Here is a 15,174-nt window from a genome sequence, read left to right on the forward strand (position 1 = left end):
AAAGTGAAGCAGCGCTTGTCGACTGGGAAGGGGTAACACCCAGCTATACCTGCTCAGCCCCCTCTTAGCATAACCATCCCAACTCACCCAGCAGAAGCTGCCTAGGCCCCGTCTTGGGGCTTCAAGGAACTAAAATTTACAACGAGTGGGCAATGGGGCTTCCCTGGTGGTGCAGTGGTTGGGAGTCCGCCTGCCGATGCAGGGGACACGGGTTCGTGCCCCGGTCCGGGAAGATCCCACATGCCTGGGCTCGTGAGCCATGGCCGCTGGGCCTGCGCATCTGGAGCCTGTGTCCGCAACGCGAGAGGCCACAACAATGAGAGGCCTGCGTACTGCAAAAAAAAACCAAAAAACAAAAACTAGTGGGCAAACAAGACCAATGTATTTGTATTATTTTCATAAGCAATGAGTTAAAATTATGCCTTTTTATTATAGACTTCTCTACTTTTGAAAGAAGAGGGCATAAATGAGTGGGGAAAAATGTTATCATTCAGTCTCACTGTGGTATGAACCATGCTATTCACAACGTAGGCATCTGGTGGCATAGCAACCTATTCAAATTGCAAGTAGAATACTGAGAAGGAACTAATATCATCTTTAGAGTGCTAGCTTTGGAACTTCCCTGGTGGCTCAGTGGTTAAGAATCCGCCTGCCAATGCAGCGGACATGGGTTTGATCCCTGGTCCGGGAAGATCCCACATGCCACAGAGTATTTAAGACCCTGTGCCACAACTACTGAGCCTGAGCTCTAGAGCCTGTGCTCCGCAACGGGAGAAGCCACCGCAATGAAAAGCCTGCTCACCACAACAAAGAGTAGCCCCCGCTCAACACAACTAGAGAAAGCCCACACGCAGCAACGAAGACCCAACGCAACCAAAAATAAAATAAATACATAAAAAATAAATTAAAAACATAAACATTAAAAAGTAAATAAAAATAAAAACAGCTGAAATTTATGCTAAAAAATAAAGTGCTAGCTTCACAATACCTATAAAGTACACAAAACTCCTAAATCTATTCTTCCAGATCTATCCTTTCATCCTAGGGCTAATATACCTAAACTCGAACACCTTTCTGTCATTTCAAAGAGTACCCATATACATTATTTTTACCACCAAACTGGACCCCTCTCCAAGTTCCCCATTTCCTGCAGCTTTGGAGTTAGTAGTGAACTTTCTCTTCTCCTTTTAAGCTCATCTAGTCACTTATTAATTTTTCCGTTACAGAGACGCTTAGATTCATTGTTTCCCTACTTATATTGCCCCTGCTTTCATCTGGACACGTATTACTTCATTCCTGGATTGCTGCAAGAGTTTCCATCTTGTAGACTATTGCCAAATTAATTTTTAGGCAATCTAATGTTAATTGGAACTGTATAGCCTTCTGACCTGGTTTCTGGACCATTCTCTGGTCGAGGCTTATATCCTTATTTCAGCTTATAGGATGATCCAACTTTCCAAACAATAGTTTGTCAGTGTTATACAAAAAAGGCAGAAAAAGATAAACATCACTAGTGGCTTTATGAATTATGTCGGTATGCTCCCAGCGTTCTGATCTCGTTGACTCTTTGATCTGACCACTTTGGTCCTGATCTCGTTTTGGTGCCTGGTCTCTGACTGCTATTTACATCTTCCCTTTGGTACTGAAATGATTATGATATATTATTGTCTGGCAGTTTCAGTTCTTGTTTTTAACATCTCAAGTTTAGCCACCTACTTGACACATGACTTTTGATTCAGAACAAACTCTTCAACCTGGCATTCATGGCTTTCCTTAATTGGAAAGGAAACTTTTTTTTTTTTTAATCTATGGCAGATTCTCTCTTGATATTTTTTTTTAAACCTTTTCAGGCCCACCATGTTGCACAACTCTAAGCAGAATCGTTCACATTGTATTTTGCGTCAATGATTTCCCATACTAGAACATACGATGATTTATGCTTTACGTTCTCTTTTCCTACCCCACTGCAGCCATTCTTTCTCCACAGTTGGGCTACTAGATGCCCACCTGTAGCCAGGGCCACACCCCAATTTCTAGAACAAGTCCTGGCCAGAAATGAGCGGTTCAACATCTCTGGGACTCAGTGTCAACTTACTACTGTAATTAGTCCAGTGTTATCACTCTGTTTTTCGGTTCTATTAAATGAGCTTCTTTCCAAGATCTGGGTCCTAGTTCTTGTAACTTGTGTCCTGTTTTGCCTTGGTAACATGCCTTGGACCCTAGTCCTATAGAGAAACTCGTACTACTTCAAGTTAAAATTCACAAATTCCGGCAGGACTTCCAGGGTGGTCCAGTGGTTATGACTCCATGCTCCCAATGCAGGGGACACAGTTTCAATCCCTGGTTGGGGAAGATCCCGCATGCCACGCAACGCGGCCAGAAAAAAAAAAAAAAAAAAAGATAGTAAGAAAATAAAATTCCCGGGTTTCCCTGGTGGTGCAGTGGTTGAGAGTTCACCTGCCGATGCAGGGAATATGGGTTCGTGCCCCGGTCCAGGAAGATCCCACATGCCGCGGAGCGGCTGGGCCCGTGAGCCATGGCCGCTGAGCCTGAGCGTCTGGAGCCTGTGCTCCACAATGGGAGAGGCCACAGCAGTGAGAGGCCTGCGTACCACAAAAAAATAAAAAAAATAAAAAAAGAAAAGAAAATTCCCTCATGCCAATTTCCTACTGAAATACCTACCTGTAACTGCTGTCCACTGCCATGTATTTAGGATTCTACTGGCATGCTGGACTATAGGTCTGTCAAATCTTTTTTTTTTTTTTAGGCCACGCTTCATGGCTTGTGGGGATCTTAGTTCCCCACCCAGGGACTGAACCCGTGCCCCCTGCATTTTAGGAGTGCAGAGTCTTAACAACTGGACCACCAGGGAAGTCCCTGGGTCTGTCAAATCTAGTGCCAGCTTCATCCCAGGCAAAGGGTCTAATCCCATCTTTTGACCACTTCTCTAGCCTTCCCTACCACGCAAGGCCTAGCAATATCTCTCTCAGAATGAAAGGGTATCTAACCTCTTTTAAAATGTGATGCCCCAATCAGAAAAGCAATATTCAGATGTTATCTGATAACTCTCCTGTTATAGATACTATACTTTTATTAAATGAATTGAAGTCACCTTGACTATAAAATCATCAAACTTTTAAAACATGACTTTCTAAACATCTTTACCATGCTGGGTACTTTATCTTCTACTGATTGACACAAAATACATGCTTGCCCTATAATATGAACTGCATCATAACTGAATCATAACAAAGCAAAAGTTGGAAAGGGGAAATTGCAAAAAGAATTATATCAAAGATGATCAAAAAGATCTCTAGCAACTATAATCATAAATTACTATAAGCGAAAGTGAAAATGATGGATTTAATGGATTACCTGCCCAAGTTATTTACTCAAATACCAAGCAGCAATTTCTTTACCGTAAAAGTGTTTCTATATTTTATTTTCCTTACACTAAAGAGAAGTCTCAGGTGTATTTAGTTACACTATCAATTTACCATCTCATTAAATTCTGAAAAAAAATTATAAAGCATATTTGGAATTATGACTGCAAAACAAAAACACCACCAATGAAGAACCCTTACTTTGTTTCTGAAAATTTTATTTCAGTTTAAACAAAAAAAAAATGTCATTTATGTCATCCAGGTGGGAGAGTATGATCATCCTTTGTAGCTGTTAGCTGGCAAACTTCAAATGTTCCAGATTATACTTACCTCCCAGAGAGATAACGAAAATAAGTCAAAAAGATTAGAAACAGATTTACATGAAGTCACGTCAGAAAATCTGAGAAAGTGATGCCTAATGCTTTGAGAAATTCTCTTTCCACTAATACTCAGAAGAATAGATTCTTAAAGATCAGGAGGAGGTGGCTTATACTATAAGTTTTAGACACAGTGATACGCACTTTCATCAGTTTCATATGATTGTTAGGATTCAAGATGTTATTTAAAATCTAGATGTAGGTCCAGACAGTTAGTCATTGCCAACAATGGAAAATGTACATTTCTTTAGAGGAAACAAAAATGTGACTATTTGCATCTTGTTTTAATTTACAATTAAGTCCAATTTTAATGTTTACCAAAAAAAAAGACACAGTAGCTTTGCTACATACCTGAAAAAGATTCCAAATAGAATGTCCCTATTGACAACAGCAACCAAGAAATTCGAATTTAGTCTACAGATTTTATTTCTGATCATGTAATAAACTTTCAGTTATTTCTTTGAGTCTGCTTTCTGCTAACAATGTTCAACTTGTCAGATAATTACATCACTGATTTCCGAGCTCTCCTTTCACTGTATTTTTCCCCTTTAACTAAGATGTACCTAGAAATAAGAAGACAACTCGGATAGCTGTAATGGCCTTCAATAATTCTGTCTTACTGATTAGTTGATCTTATTCCAGTGAAGACTAATGTCAAATTTATCCAATAGTCTTTGATTTCAGAATTACTTATAATAGTAGAATACTGCATCATATACAGAAATCTTGATCGATAATCTTCTACTTACATCTCATAACCAGTTTTCTTTCTAAACAAACTATTTACAAATGTAAAATATGCAATATTGTTTAAAATAGATATACAATATATAGTTTCTACATTCTCAGACAGGCTTAAAAATGAGGTAATAAACACTTAACTGATTAAACCTTTTACCATTCCAGAAATGGCTTAGGGAAATAATAACAATTTTTTTTCTTAAGTCTTTTCATGTTTTCTTTGAATGCTTCTGAGTACCTCCTTTTCTATTCTGAAAAATTATGTAAAAAGTCCTTAAGTTTTGTTGGATAGTCTGTCATCACCCCAGTTGCTCCCAAATCAAAAGCTCTTTTGTATTCCTGCTCTTCATTTAATACCCAAATGTACACCTGAAAATTAGAAACATGAGAAATATGAGAAGAAATGTTAAAATAGAAAATTATTTTTATGGTAGCATTTATCCACTACAATCTCAGCACACTTAAAAATAACCTTTTAATAACCTGCAATTTTAAGAAATCGTTGAGCCCTTTAAACAAAGTCCACTTTGCTCATTAAATATGACCGTCCCACCTCTCGGCTTCAACTATTCTCACCAATACACAGGTGAATTCTGAAATGCCAATACTTTCTTGTTAACTGTAAGGCAGAGCTTAAGGTCTTCATATGAGAACCAGTAAAGCAGCAGAAGCAGAGTCAGGACCATAGTAAGTCAGTTAAAAGTTCCTGCCCCTTAAACTTGTGTTAAACTGCTAAACTACGCTGTTTCTAAAATGCATCATTCCAAAAACTTACCTGAATGCCTCGGGCAGTGAGGTGGTCGAACAAAGCTTTTCTCATTAGTAGACTAGAAAAGAAAAGCACAACAGATTTAGGTACTCCTTAGCCCTAAAGGAGCACTAAAATTAGTCCTCAGTCCTAACTTAGTCAATTTAAAGTTTATAATTCCTAGTTGAACTTAATCCCAACGTTTTGGCAATATAACCAACGGCCTCAAGCAATAATAGCTACTGTGGATGCATTTGTATCTTAACTGCTGAAACTCCTTTCTACTCCTTGCTGCCACTAGATCCCCAGGAGATGTATTCTTATTGAAGCAGCTCAGTGCAGAAGGGGCTTCCTCACTTTCCTTGCTGGCATCATAATGAGAGTGAGAAATAACTGGGAAGTCGGTGTTCCTAACTTTCCAAGTTAAAATAAAGCAGTGAACTTGGGTCAAATTCTATAACATCACAGTCCATTTACAAAATGAATTAGTCTTTTGTGAGCTATCTTAGAAACTTAATGTCCAGGACTTCCCTGGTGGCGCAGTGGTTAAGAATCCGCCTGCCAATGCAGGGGACACGGGTTTGAGCCCTGGTCTGGGAAGATCCCACATGTCGCGGAGCAACTAAGCCCATGGGTCACAACTACTGAGCCTGCGTGCCACAACTACTGGAGCCTGCGTTCCTAGAGCCCGTGCTCCACAACAAGAGAAGCCACCACAATGAGAAGCCCACCTACCACAACTAAGAGTAGCCCCCGCTCACCACAACTACAGAAAGCCCCCGTGCAGCAACAAAGACACAACACAGCCAAAATAAATAAATAAATAAATGTATATCAAAAAAAAGAAACCTGATGTCCATTAATTACACTATCCTTTATATAGGAAAAAAAAGCATTTTTTTTCAGTTCCAAATAACTAACTTAAAAATGAACTTTTAGATACAAACCACTTGAGCAAGATGGGAACTTACTGTACTGAAAAGCTACACATACTATTTCTATTCTGTTTATGTCTATTAGAATGATTAAGTAACAGAAACTAAAAATCATATGCATTTAACACCAATTAAAAATGCATCCTTAAAAACTAGAAATTAAATCAGGAATACAGCAGAAAAGAAGAAACCCTGTGGCACAGAGAAAAGATACAACTAGTTTTCCAACTCTATGAAAGAGGAGCTAGTGATAAAAGGTTGTGATTTATGACTATTACTTAAGCATTCAAGGTTCCACTTTAAAGCAAAGTATAGCACAATAACTTTGTGGGGTTTACCTAACATTAAACTCAACATGTCTTAGAATTTAACGCATTTTATCTAAAGTAGATGCCCACCATATAGACAGGGCTTCCTTTTTGCTGTTAAGTCTCGCTGCAGATTTTCCTGAGAGATGTGCCATTAGTCAATATGTACTCTTACATATATTGCATTGCTGTACACACCTCTTTTCACTGTATTTTTGACTGCAGGCTCGTGGAAACAGTGACTAAGTAGAGGGGATGGGTATATATCCCGGCTCTGCTACTAACCAGCTACATAACGCCAAGTACTGTAAATCATCTAACTTCGGGTAGGTGGGTGCTCAGTTTTCTCCTGAGTTTGATGAGATTATCTCTCAATTCTTCTTAAGGTTTTGTGACTAGTAATTAAGCTAGTTCTAAATGATTCATACATCATCCGTTTGTATAGTAGATGTTCAACACATCCCTGTTACAAATTACATGTAGAAAGCCTGCTCTAAATTATAAGCATCGTATTTAATAGAGTTAAAACAATAATTTGTATATCAAGAAACTAAAATTCTTACATATCAGAAAGCCAGATGAGAAACTTTTGACTTCTGGACATGGTGTGTGGTTCTTTTAGCCTGAGGCAAAATAAAATTTAAATCATAAATTAGAAACACAGGAATATATCAGTGTGATAAAATAAAACAAGTACAAAAACAAAAAGAGTGCCTTGTCTGCACTTAGTATATGTTTAAAAAATATTTGGAAAAGGGCAAAAATAAGTTCAAACAAAGCCCATTTGGGTTTTCTATTTTCATTGATTTCAAGCTGATTTTTTGCTACAATTCAAAGGTTAAAATTAATAAGTTATCTTTCCAGAGACCCTGGGTGCCCAGAACTCATGTCTCTTCTCGTTTCTGGTGAAGCCTCTTTCTTTTGCTTTGTCTGCTGTAATTTTGTTATGTAGTAGATTTAAACACACAACCAAACTTTACTATGGATTAAAAGATATTTGGGGTAAAAATGAGACTCAAAAAACCCTAAAGGCATTTTTTTTCTTTCACTTTCAATGTTTTAAGACCTAGGCCCTGTCCTTTTAAAATATCTCTCCTACTGAAAGAGTATACATGACTTTTAGACCTAAGCTGAGCTCCTTCTTCAACCTCTTTGATGCCTAGAGCAGCACCTGTGTCATTAACTCTGGGTTGTGTCCAGAGACATCTCTGATTAGTCAGTCTCTCTACTATGAAGATTCCTCAGCTTCTTTCTAAGTTAAACAGCACAGAGTGATTTTTATTCTCCCCAGATCTTCATTTCTTATTTCCTTTCTAACTCCTCCTATCTACACTAAATTCATTTTTTAAAAAATAAATTTATTTATTTTTATTTTTGGCTGGGTTGGGTCTTCGTTGCTGCTCGCAGGCTTTCTCTAGTTGCGGCGAGCAGGGGCTACTCCTCGTTGCGGTGCGCGGCCTCTCGTTGTCATGGCTTCTCTTGTTGCAGAGCACAGACTCTAGGCGCGCAGGCTTCAGTAGTTGTGGCACGTGGGCTTAATAGTTGTGGCTCACGGGCTCTAGAGCACAGGCTCAGCGGCTGTGGTGCACAGGCCTAGTTGCTCCGTGACATGTGGGATCTTCCTGGGCCAAGAATCGAACCCATGTCCCTTGCATTGGCAGGCAGACTCTCAACCACTGCGCCACCAGGGAAGTCCACTAAATTCATTTTTTGTCTTTTTCTCTGAATTCAGTTTTTATTTGAAGCTCTCTAAATAAACTCCTCTTTTCCCACTAACTCTAGCCCAGGTAGAAAGTCCTGATTGCAATTTCAGGAATCCCAAGAATTTAATAACTCAAAATACTAGTTATTGACAACAAATGATTATGTTGTCTTAGGAAGTACCGTCTTTCATTAAAAAAAATAATAAGGACTTCCCTGGTGGCGTAGTGGTTAAGAATCTGCCTGCCAATGCAGGGAACACGGGCTCTATCCCTGGTCCAGGAAGATCCCACATGCTGCGGAGCAACTAAGCGCGTGAACCACAACTACTGAGCCTGTGCTCTACAGCCGCGAGCCACAACTACCGAGACCCCAAGCCACAACTACTGAAGCCCACGCACTCTAGGACTTGTGCTCCGCAACAAGAGAAGCCACCGCAATGAGAAGCCCGCACACCGCAACGAAGAGTAGCCCCCGCTTGCCGAAACTAGAGAAAGCCTGTGCGCAGCAACGAAGACCCAATGCAGCCAAAAATAAATTAAAAAAAAAATAATAAAATATACAAACACATAATATCCTACCAGTGTCTTAATCCATAATCATTTTTTAGAGAAAAAAATTAATTCTATGAAGTTTGTTCATATGTCTATTTTTTAATAATATTTGCTTCTAAAAGGAACACATGGAGATGATCTAGAGAGCACAACAGTACACTCTTGACCAGAGGAAAGCTAAGTACTTTAGGAATAAATGGTTAGGAATTATTTTAATCTAACAAACAAAAATGGTTTGTTTGTAGACAAGAATGATGCTGTTTCGTTTCAGAAATAGCTACAAACACTGCTAGTAAATGTAATTGGGAATAGATAAAATAAACATACTCATAACTAACAAACTCAAACTGGAAGACAAGCATGAAACATAGATGCTGAGTACAGGGGTACTGATCAACTTGTTTCTCTTAATGATATTTCCTAATGACTTATGCACTAATGTTCAGCTTGATTTTTTTTGAAGTTCTGTGGGGATGAAAAGAGTTTTCATGCAGGTGAAGTCACATTTAAATGATCTCCTCAGAAGCTCTGAGTTCCTTTGTCATGGCTCGGTTATTATTAGAAATGTATAGCTAGGAATGACATTATAAGGGTAGGGGATTGTGAGATGAAGCTCTCTAATAATAATGATAAAGATAATTTAACAATAAAAGTTATCATTTATTGACTGCTTATTATTTGCCAGGCAATGCTAAGTGTTTTATATATTTTTATCTTTGTAGTAAATTAGTGTGTGAAAAGCAAGGCTTTATACCCAGCAGAGAAATTACATAAATATGGAATTACATAAATATGTTAGTTTTATAAAAACTAACTCTATCCTTTTCTTCCTCCCATCTCCAGAGGTTTTTCTGCATTGTTGTTGTGGTGGTGGTGGTGGTGATTTAATACTAGTGGTGAATTTGGAGCTTAATGGAATTTCAGCTGGGTATAGTTGTCAATCAAGCAGAAGGAAGTAAGGGAAGGTGGAGGGCAATTGCTATTAGATGTTTCAATGATTAAGCTCAATTCTTTTTACCTGACTTCTGAGTACACAGGCACTGAAAGTCATTGTTACCTGAAATGGGTCAGGTAAATACTTTAAAACCTTTATTATTCATTTTAGAGAATGAATCTTAATTATATCAAATATGGAAATAACTAGAGCAATCTATTCTTTATCACTGATATCAACAAGTCTTCGTCTTAGGTTTCCTGTAATTGAGAAGTGATGAAAACAGGGGAACCACTTACTTCAGTATGATAGAAGGCATTGGGATTTCAAAAAACTGTTCTCGAATGGGCACAAAGGGCAAGAGGCCAGTGAAGAACAGGCCAAGAATGAGCAGAACACGTTGTAAACTGAAGAGTATAGGAATTTCTGAATTCTACAAGACACAAACAATATTGTTCAAATATTGTTCAAATAAAGAGGTTTATTTCACAACCTTCAAAATTTCCCAAGACTGTGTCTTGACATCTGTTAAAAGTACTCCCTGAATTATCAACATCCATTTCTAACACACCACACTTAGAAATGACTAGTCCTTGACAAATGGCTCAGGATCTATCTTGGAGGCCTATAGTATTAATTGATACTCAAGTTTCTCTATTCCCTACTCTCTGCTTTTGCAATACCATTTCTGTCTGTTACTGCTTGTCCTTATCAGTAGAGATTAAACATACCAAATTTAATGGAACAAGATAAAGAAATAAAATATTCAGTAACCTTCTACATACTCAATAACCATATATATAATAAATTTTTAAACAGTATATGATACAGATATGAATATAGATATATATTAATGGTGTTGAAAATATGTCACCTTTCAGCTACATATACATATTTTCAAATGTAAATAGGACTTTGTACACTAGTCTAAGAATCTAACCACCCTTCTAAGTTTCTATTACAAAATGTGTTCAAGATCCCCAAACCCTTCAACTGCAAGCTTCATATATATGTGAACTCTTTTCAACTTGCAAAACTGAAACTCTGTACCCAGTAAAGAGCTCCCCATACCCACCTCCTCCAGCTCCTCCTATGTCTGTCTTTAAAACAAATAAACATTATAATAAATTTGAATATTTCTGAATAAAAGTAATATATTGAAAAAATCATGCAAAAACATAATTTATTTTCAATATTAGCTCTAAATTACCTACTTCTTTATTTTTTAAAAATGGAGTAAATAAGTTTGAGGACTTCTTTTGCTCCTAAGTTCACATGCTGCTTTGTAATATTTTCAGTTTATTTATATACAGGTGTTCCAGCTGCAACACAGTATACAAGTCCCTGAAAAAAACTTTGATTTATGCAAATTCATACACTAAGAATAACAGAGCTCATAGGAGGAAATAGGGCTAGGGGCTGACCCTCACAACTTATGCAACTTTGGAACCAGAGAACTAAAAACAGTAACTGGTACCTCTGGAGAGCCATGCAAGGTCACTGGTAGGAGAGGGCTAGGAGCGGTATGCTGGCATACCGTTGGCATAATAACTGGTTGTCCCTGTATTCAGTTAGAATATCTGGAATGGCACCCAGGCATTAGTATTTTTTGAAACAATTCCGGTAATTCCAATACACAGCCAAGGATAAAAACAACTGCATTAAGTATGAGCGAATAAAAAGTCATTAGATGAGAATCAGTGCCACATATTTTTCCCAGCACCACTGTGTCCCCCACTTTCTTTTATTTTTATATTTTTAGTTTCTAGCATCTGGGAATTAAAGAGCTAATATGAAATTCTCATAAATCATACTTTAAGAATTGTAAAAGATACATGACTTAATTATATAGCATGTTCATAATACGAATGACAATTATTGTTGAGACATTCTTACTGCGGTGTTTGAAAATTGCTGCTGAAAATTTTGGAGTTTTTAAATTCTAAAATGACAGAAAGCCAGAGGCTTCTAGAAAAATATGTGAATCAAGGGAAAAGTTCTGTGATTCTGGACCAAAAGTGAACTTACTTTTAATTTTGAAATAATTATAGAGTCACAGGAAGTTATAAAAATACAGTAGAGGGCTTCCCTGGTGGCGCAGTGGTTGAGAGTCCGCCTGCCGATGCAGGGGACACGGGTTCGTGCCCCAGTCGGGGAGGATCCCACATGCCGCAGAGTGGCTGGGCCCCGTGAGCCATGGCCGCTGAGCCTGTGCGTCCGGAGCCTGTGCTCCGCAACGGGAGAGGCCACAACAGTGAGAGGCCCGCATACCGCAAAAAAAAAAAAAAAAAAAAATACAGTAGAGTCTTGTATATCCTTAACCCAGCTTCCCCAAATGGTAAAATTTGATGTAGCCAGTTGTATCAAAACCAGGAATTGACATTGATGTATTACTGTTAGTTAGACTGTAGACCTTATTCGGTTTTCACCATTTTTAAAACCTGTGCTCATTTGTGCATGTATATAGTTCGATGCAATTTTAACCCATGTATAGATTTGTGTAACCTCCACCACAATCAAGGTGCAGAACTGTTCCATCACCACACAGAAACTCCCTCCTGCTACTTCTTTGTATTTGCACCCACACCCAGTCCCTGTCCTCTGGGAGCCACGAATCTGCTCTTCATGTCTGTAGTCTTGAGAATGTTATATAAATGTAATCATATAACCATTTGAGGTTAATTTTTTTCACTAAGCAAAATGCCTTCTAGGACCATCCAGGTTGTTGCATGTGCCAGTAATTCATTCCCCGTTACTGCTGAATAGTATTACATTGTATGGATGTGTTAGTTTGTTCAGCCACGTACTCACTGAAGGGCATTTGGCTCATTTCTAGGATTTTGGTATTGTGAATAAATCTGCTATAAACATTCATGTATAGGTTTTTGTGTGCATAGTTTTCATTTTTCTGAGATAAATGCCCAAGAGTAAGATTGCTGGTTAATATGATAAGTGTATGCTTAGTTTTGTAAGTAACTACCCAACTAATTAAGAGAGTGGCTGTTCTATTTTACATTCCCACCAGCAACGCAGGTGAGATCCAGTTTGTCCTCTTCTTCTCTAGCATTTGCTATTATCACTATTTTTTAATTTGAAAAAATTTTTTGAATGATGTAAAAAGATCAGCCGGTCATGAAGCCTCCAGTATACTATCTCCCTTTTAATGACATGTGAAAATACTATCAGACAATGATTAGTTATGGAAGTCTCAGTCCTAAATTGTTGGAGACCTGAAGCTACTCAGCCCATTGATTATTCTGTTCTCTCCTTTTGTACACAGATACCTTGGGATCTCACAGAGCCTGCTGCACATAAATAAAACGTACTTGCCTTAATGAGAGCCTCATTACTTTTAATTGTACTTTTAATTGTAATGGTTCTTGAATCTATGCTTTTGCCTTCTTTGCTAGGAAGGAACACCTTCTCAAAAGAATTCTTTGTATTTTAGAATTACTACTTGTGTCATGGTATTCCTTCTGCACTATCACTTGTATTCTGAAAGAGAATCTTCAGTGTTTAAGGTTTTTTAACACTTTGAATTTCAAATCCTCTTAGCTGATTATACAGCTAAATTTGCTTATAGAGCCTTAGTGTACCATTTCAAACTATATCAACTTAATTTTTTATAGATATATTTTCTTCAAACAGAAAAATTTCAGTTGGTGGATGGCCCTACTTTTATATACTACCTGATAATCATGATCCTGGCTTAATTTGATTAATTCTATTTGGGAGGTACGGTAAAGAAAGCTTGAGCTATAGAGTTGAAGGATTAAATACTTTCCTTAATTCAAAATTAAACAAAAAAGTTTGATTAACTAACAAAAACTAGACACTAAAAAATAGAAATCATATTTTGTTTTATAATATACATAATAAAATTAATAAAATGTTGGCAAACAACTAATATTACCATGTGAAAATAATAATTCTGTGAGCCAGTCCAATTATATTGAACTTAAATTGCAAGGTCCACTATCTCTACTAAATCCATTATCTATAAATTCATCATCTTTATTCGTAAATTTCTGGTTAGTTGCTTCCATCCAGTACCGTCTGCCTTTGCATCAAGGCTATGAAATAAAGATATTAAAAAAAAATTATTACTGTATTTACTTAACATTTAAAGATACACAACAGCAACTAAAATAGATCATTCTGTATCATTTATGAAGCTTACCTCTTTGTAGCACTTTTCTACAATTTCATAACTGGCATTACCCCACACTGTTATGTGTTCTCGTCTGTACTGCTTCACCAACTCTGAAACCTACATGTGAAAATTCAAAATTTTATGCATGTGCCTATTTGTAAATCCACTTACATGATTTCACTTAAACAATGGATTACAACTGACTATCTGCCAGTGCATACTATAAAATTTTGGGAGAACTGATACACAAATACAGATTATTTTATAAAGTACAAGAAATTACATTTTACCATTATATGATTTATTTAATAGAAGACAACTGTTTAGTAATTTGCTATAAACTAAGTACAAGTGAAACAAGTGAAACTAGAAGAAGTTAATTAGGTAAATGCCAGAGCGATGGGTTCACAGAAGCTCACTTTTATCCATGCCTGCGACATGACAAGTCACTCTGAAACAGGCTTTCCTACAGTACAGAGATGTCTTCTACCAGGGCAGTATTTGAAACAATACTGATCCCTAGAGTATCACATTTCCTTGAACATTATCAATCTATGCAGGCACCTACTCTAGCCTTATTTAGTTTGGATGAAATCGGATGCAACACACTCAGAGGACACAATGCCTTAAGTACCTTCTTAATCAGCAAATTGTTGTTGACTTTGATATCGATGTTAATAGGAGTGTTAGGAAAGGCCTCAAAAACTTCCTTCAGTAATGGAATTCGGTTATCTTTTCCTTCACATTGGCATGCTGAGAAAGCAAGATTTTTAAATGTATTTTTAAAAGATAACTTACAGTTTTTTGATGATTAGAAAAGTTATAGCATGTAGTCATAGTAGGACACTTACAAAATGATGAAAAATATAAAGAAGAAAAGAAAAATCGTCTAAAAATCCAACAACTTAGATAAAACCATTGTGATCATTTGGTGTATTTTCTCTCCTCTTTTCTTCCTATGCATAATCTAATTAGAGTTATAATATAGGGTCCCTTCAGATTTTAAGCTGATTTTTTCACGTAAGTAAAAATAAGTATTGCATGTTAATATGCCGTATTTATGATTATGATTAAAATTTTTTTCCATTAAATTTTTTGAGATAACTGTAGATTCACATGCAGTTGTAAGACATAATACAGAGATCTGTGCAGGCTTTACCCAGATTCCCCAATGGTAACCTCTTGCAAAACTACAGTACAATATCATAACCATGATATTAACATTGATATAATCCACTGATCCTATTCTGTAATTATTATTTTAAAAGGTTTTAAAATACTCCACTGAGTAGCTATACAACAATTTAATTTTTAAAATTGAACCATTCCCCTTGAAGGGG

At 37.1% G+C, this 15,174-nt stretch overlaps 1 protein-coding gene and 1 long non-coding RNA gene across 3 annotated transcripts in view; one reads left to right on the plus strand and one right to left on the minus strand.

The window, feature by feature from the left end:
- The window catches only part of LOC117202099 (uncharacterized), a 59,059-nt gene extending 44,523 nt beyond the window's left edge, over nucleotides 1-14,536 (plus strand). The window contains exon 4 of the long non-coding RNA XR_004484281.2: nucleotides 12,962-14,536. This is a non-coding gene — a long non-coding RNA (uncharacterized LOC117202099). The remainder of the gene's footprint in view (nucleotides 1-12,961) is intronic.
- Nucleotides 4,080-15,174, minus strand: part of GDPD1 (glycerophosphodiester phosphodiesterase domain containing 1) — a 44,086-nt gene continuing 32,991 nt past the window's right edge. For both annotated transcript variants that reach the window (XM_004271753.3, XM_033431658.2), the window contains exons 5-10: nucleotides 14,469-14,587; nucleotides 13,862-13,951; nucleotides 9,981-10,114; nucleotides 7,056-7,115; nucleotides 5,277-5,328; nucleotides 4,080-4,870 (exon numbers count right to left, since the gene is read on the minus strand). In XM_004271753.3, the coding sequence (XP_004271801.2) occupies nucleotides 4,748-4,870; nucleotides 5,277-5,328; nucleotides 7,056-7,115; nucleotides 9,981-10,114; nucleotides 13,862-13,951; nucleotides 14,469-14,587 (578 nt within the window). In that variant the 3' untranslated portion in view covers nucleotides 4,080-4,747. The remainder of the gene's footprint in view (nucleotides 4,871-5,276; nucleotides 5,329-7,055; nucleotides 7,116-9,980; nucleotides 10,115-13,861; nucleotides 13,952-14,468; nucleotides 14,588-15,174) is intronic.

The sequence above is a fragment of the Orcinus orca genome, chromosome 19 (genome assembly GCF_937001465.1).
Source record: "Orcinus orca chromosome 19, mOrcOrc1.1, whole genome shotgun sequence".
NCBI lineage: Eukaryota > Metazoa > Chordata > Mammalia > Artiodactyla > Delphinidae > Orcinus > Orcinus orca.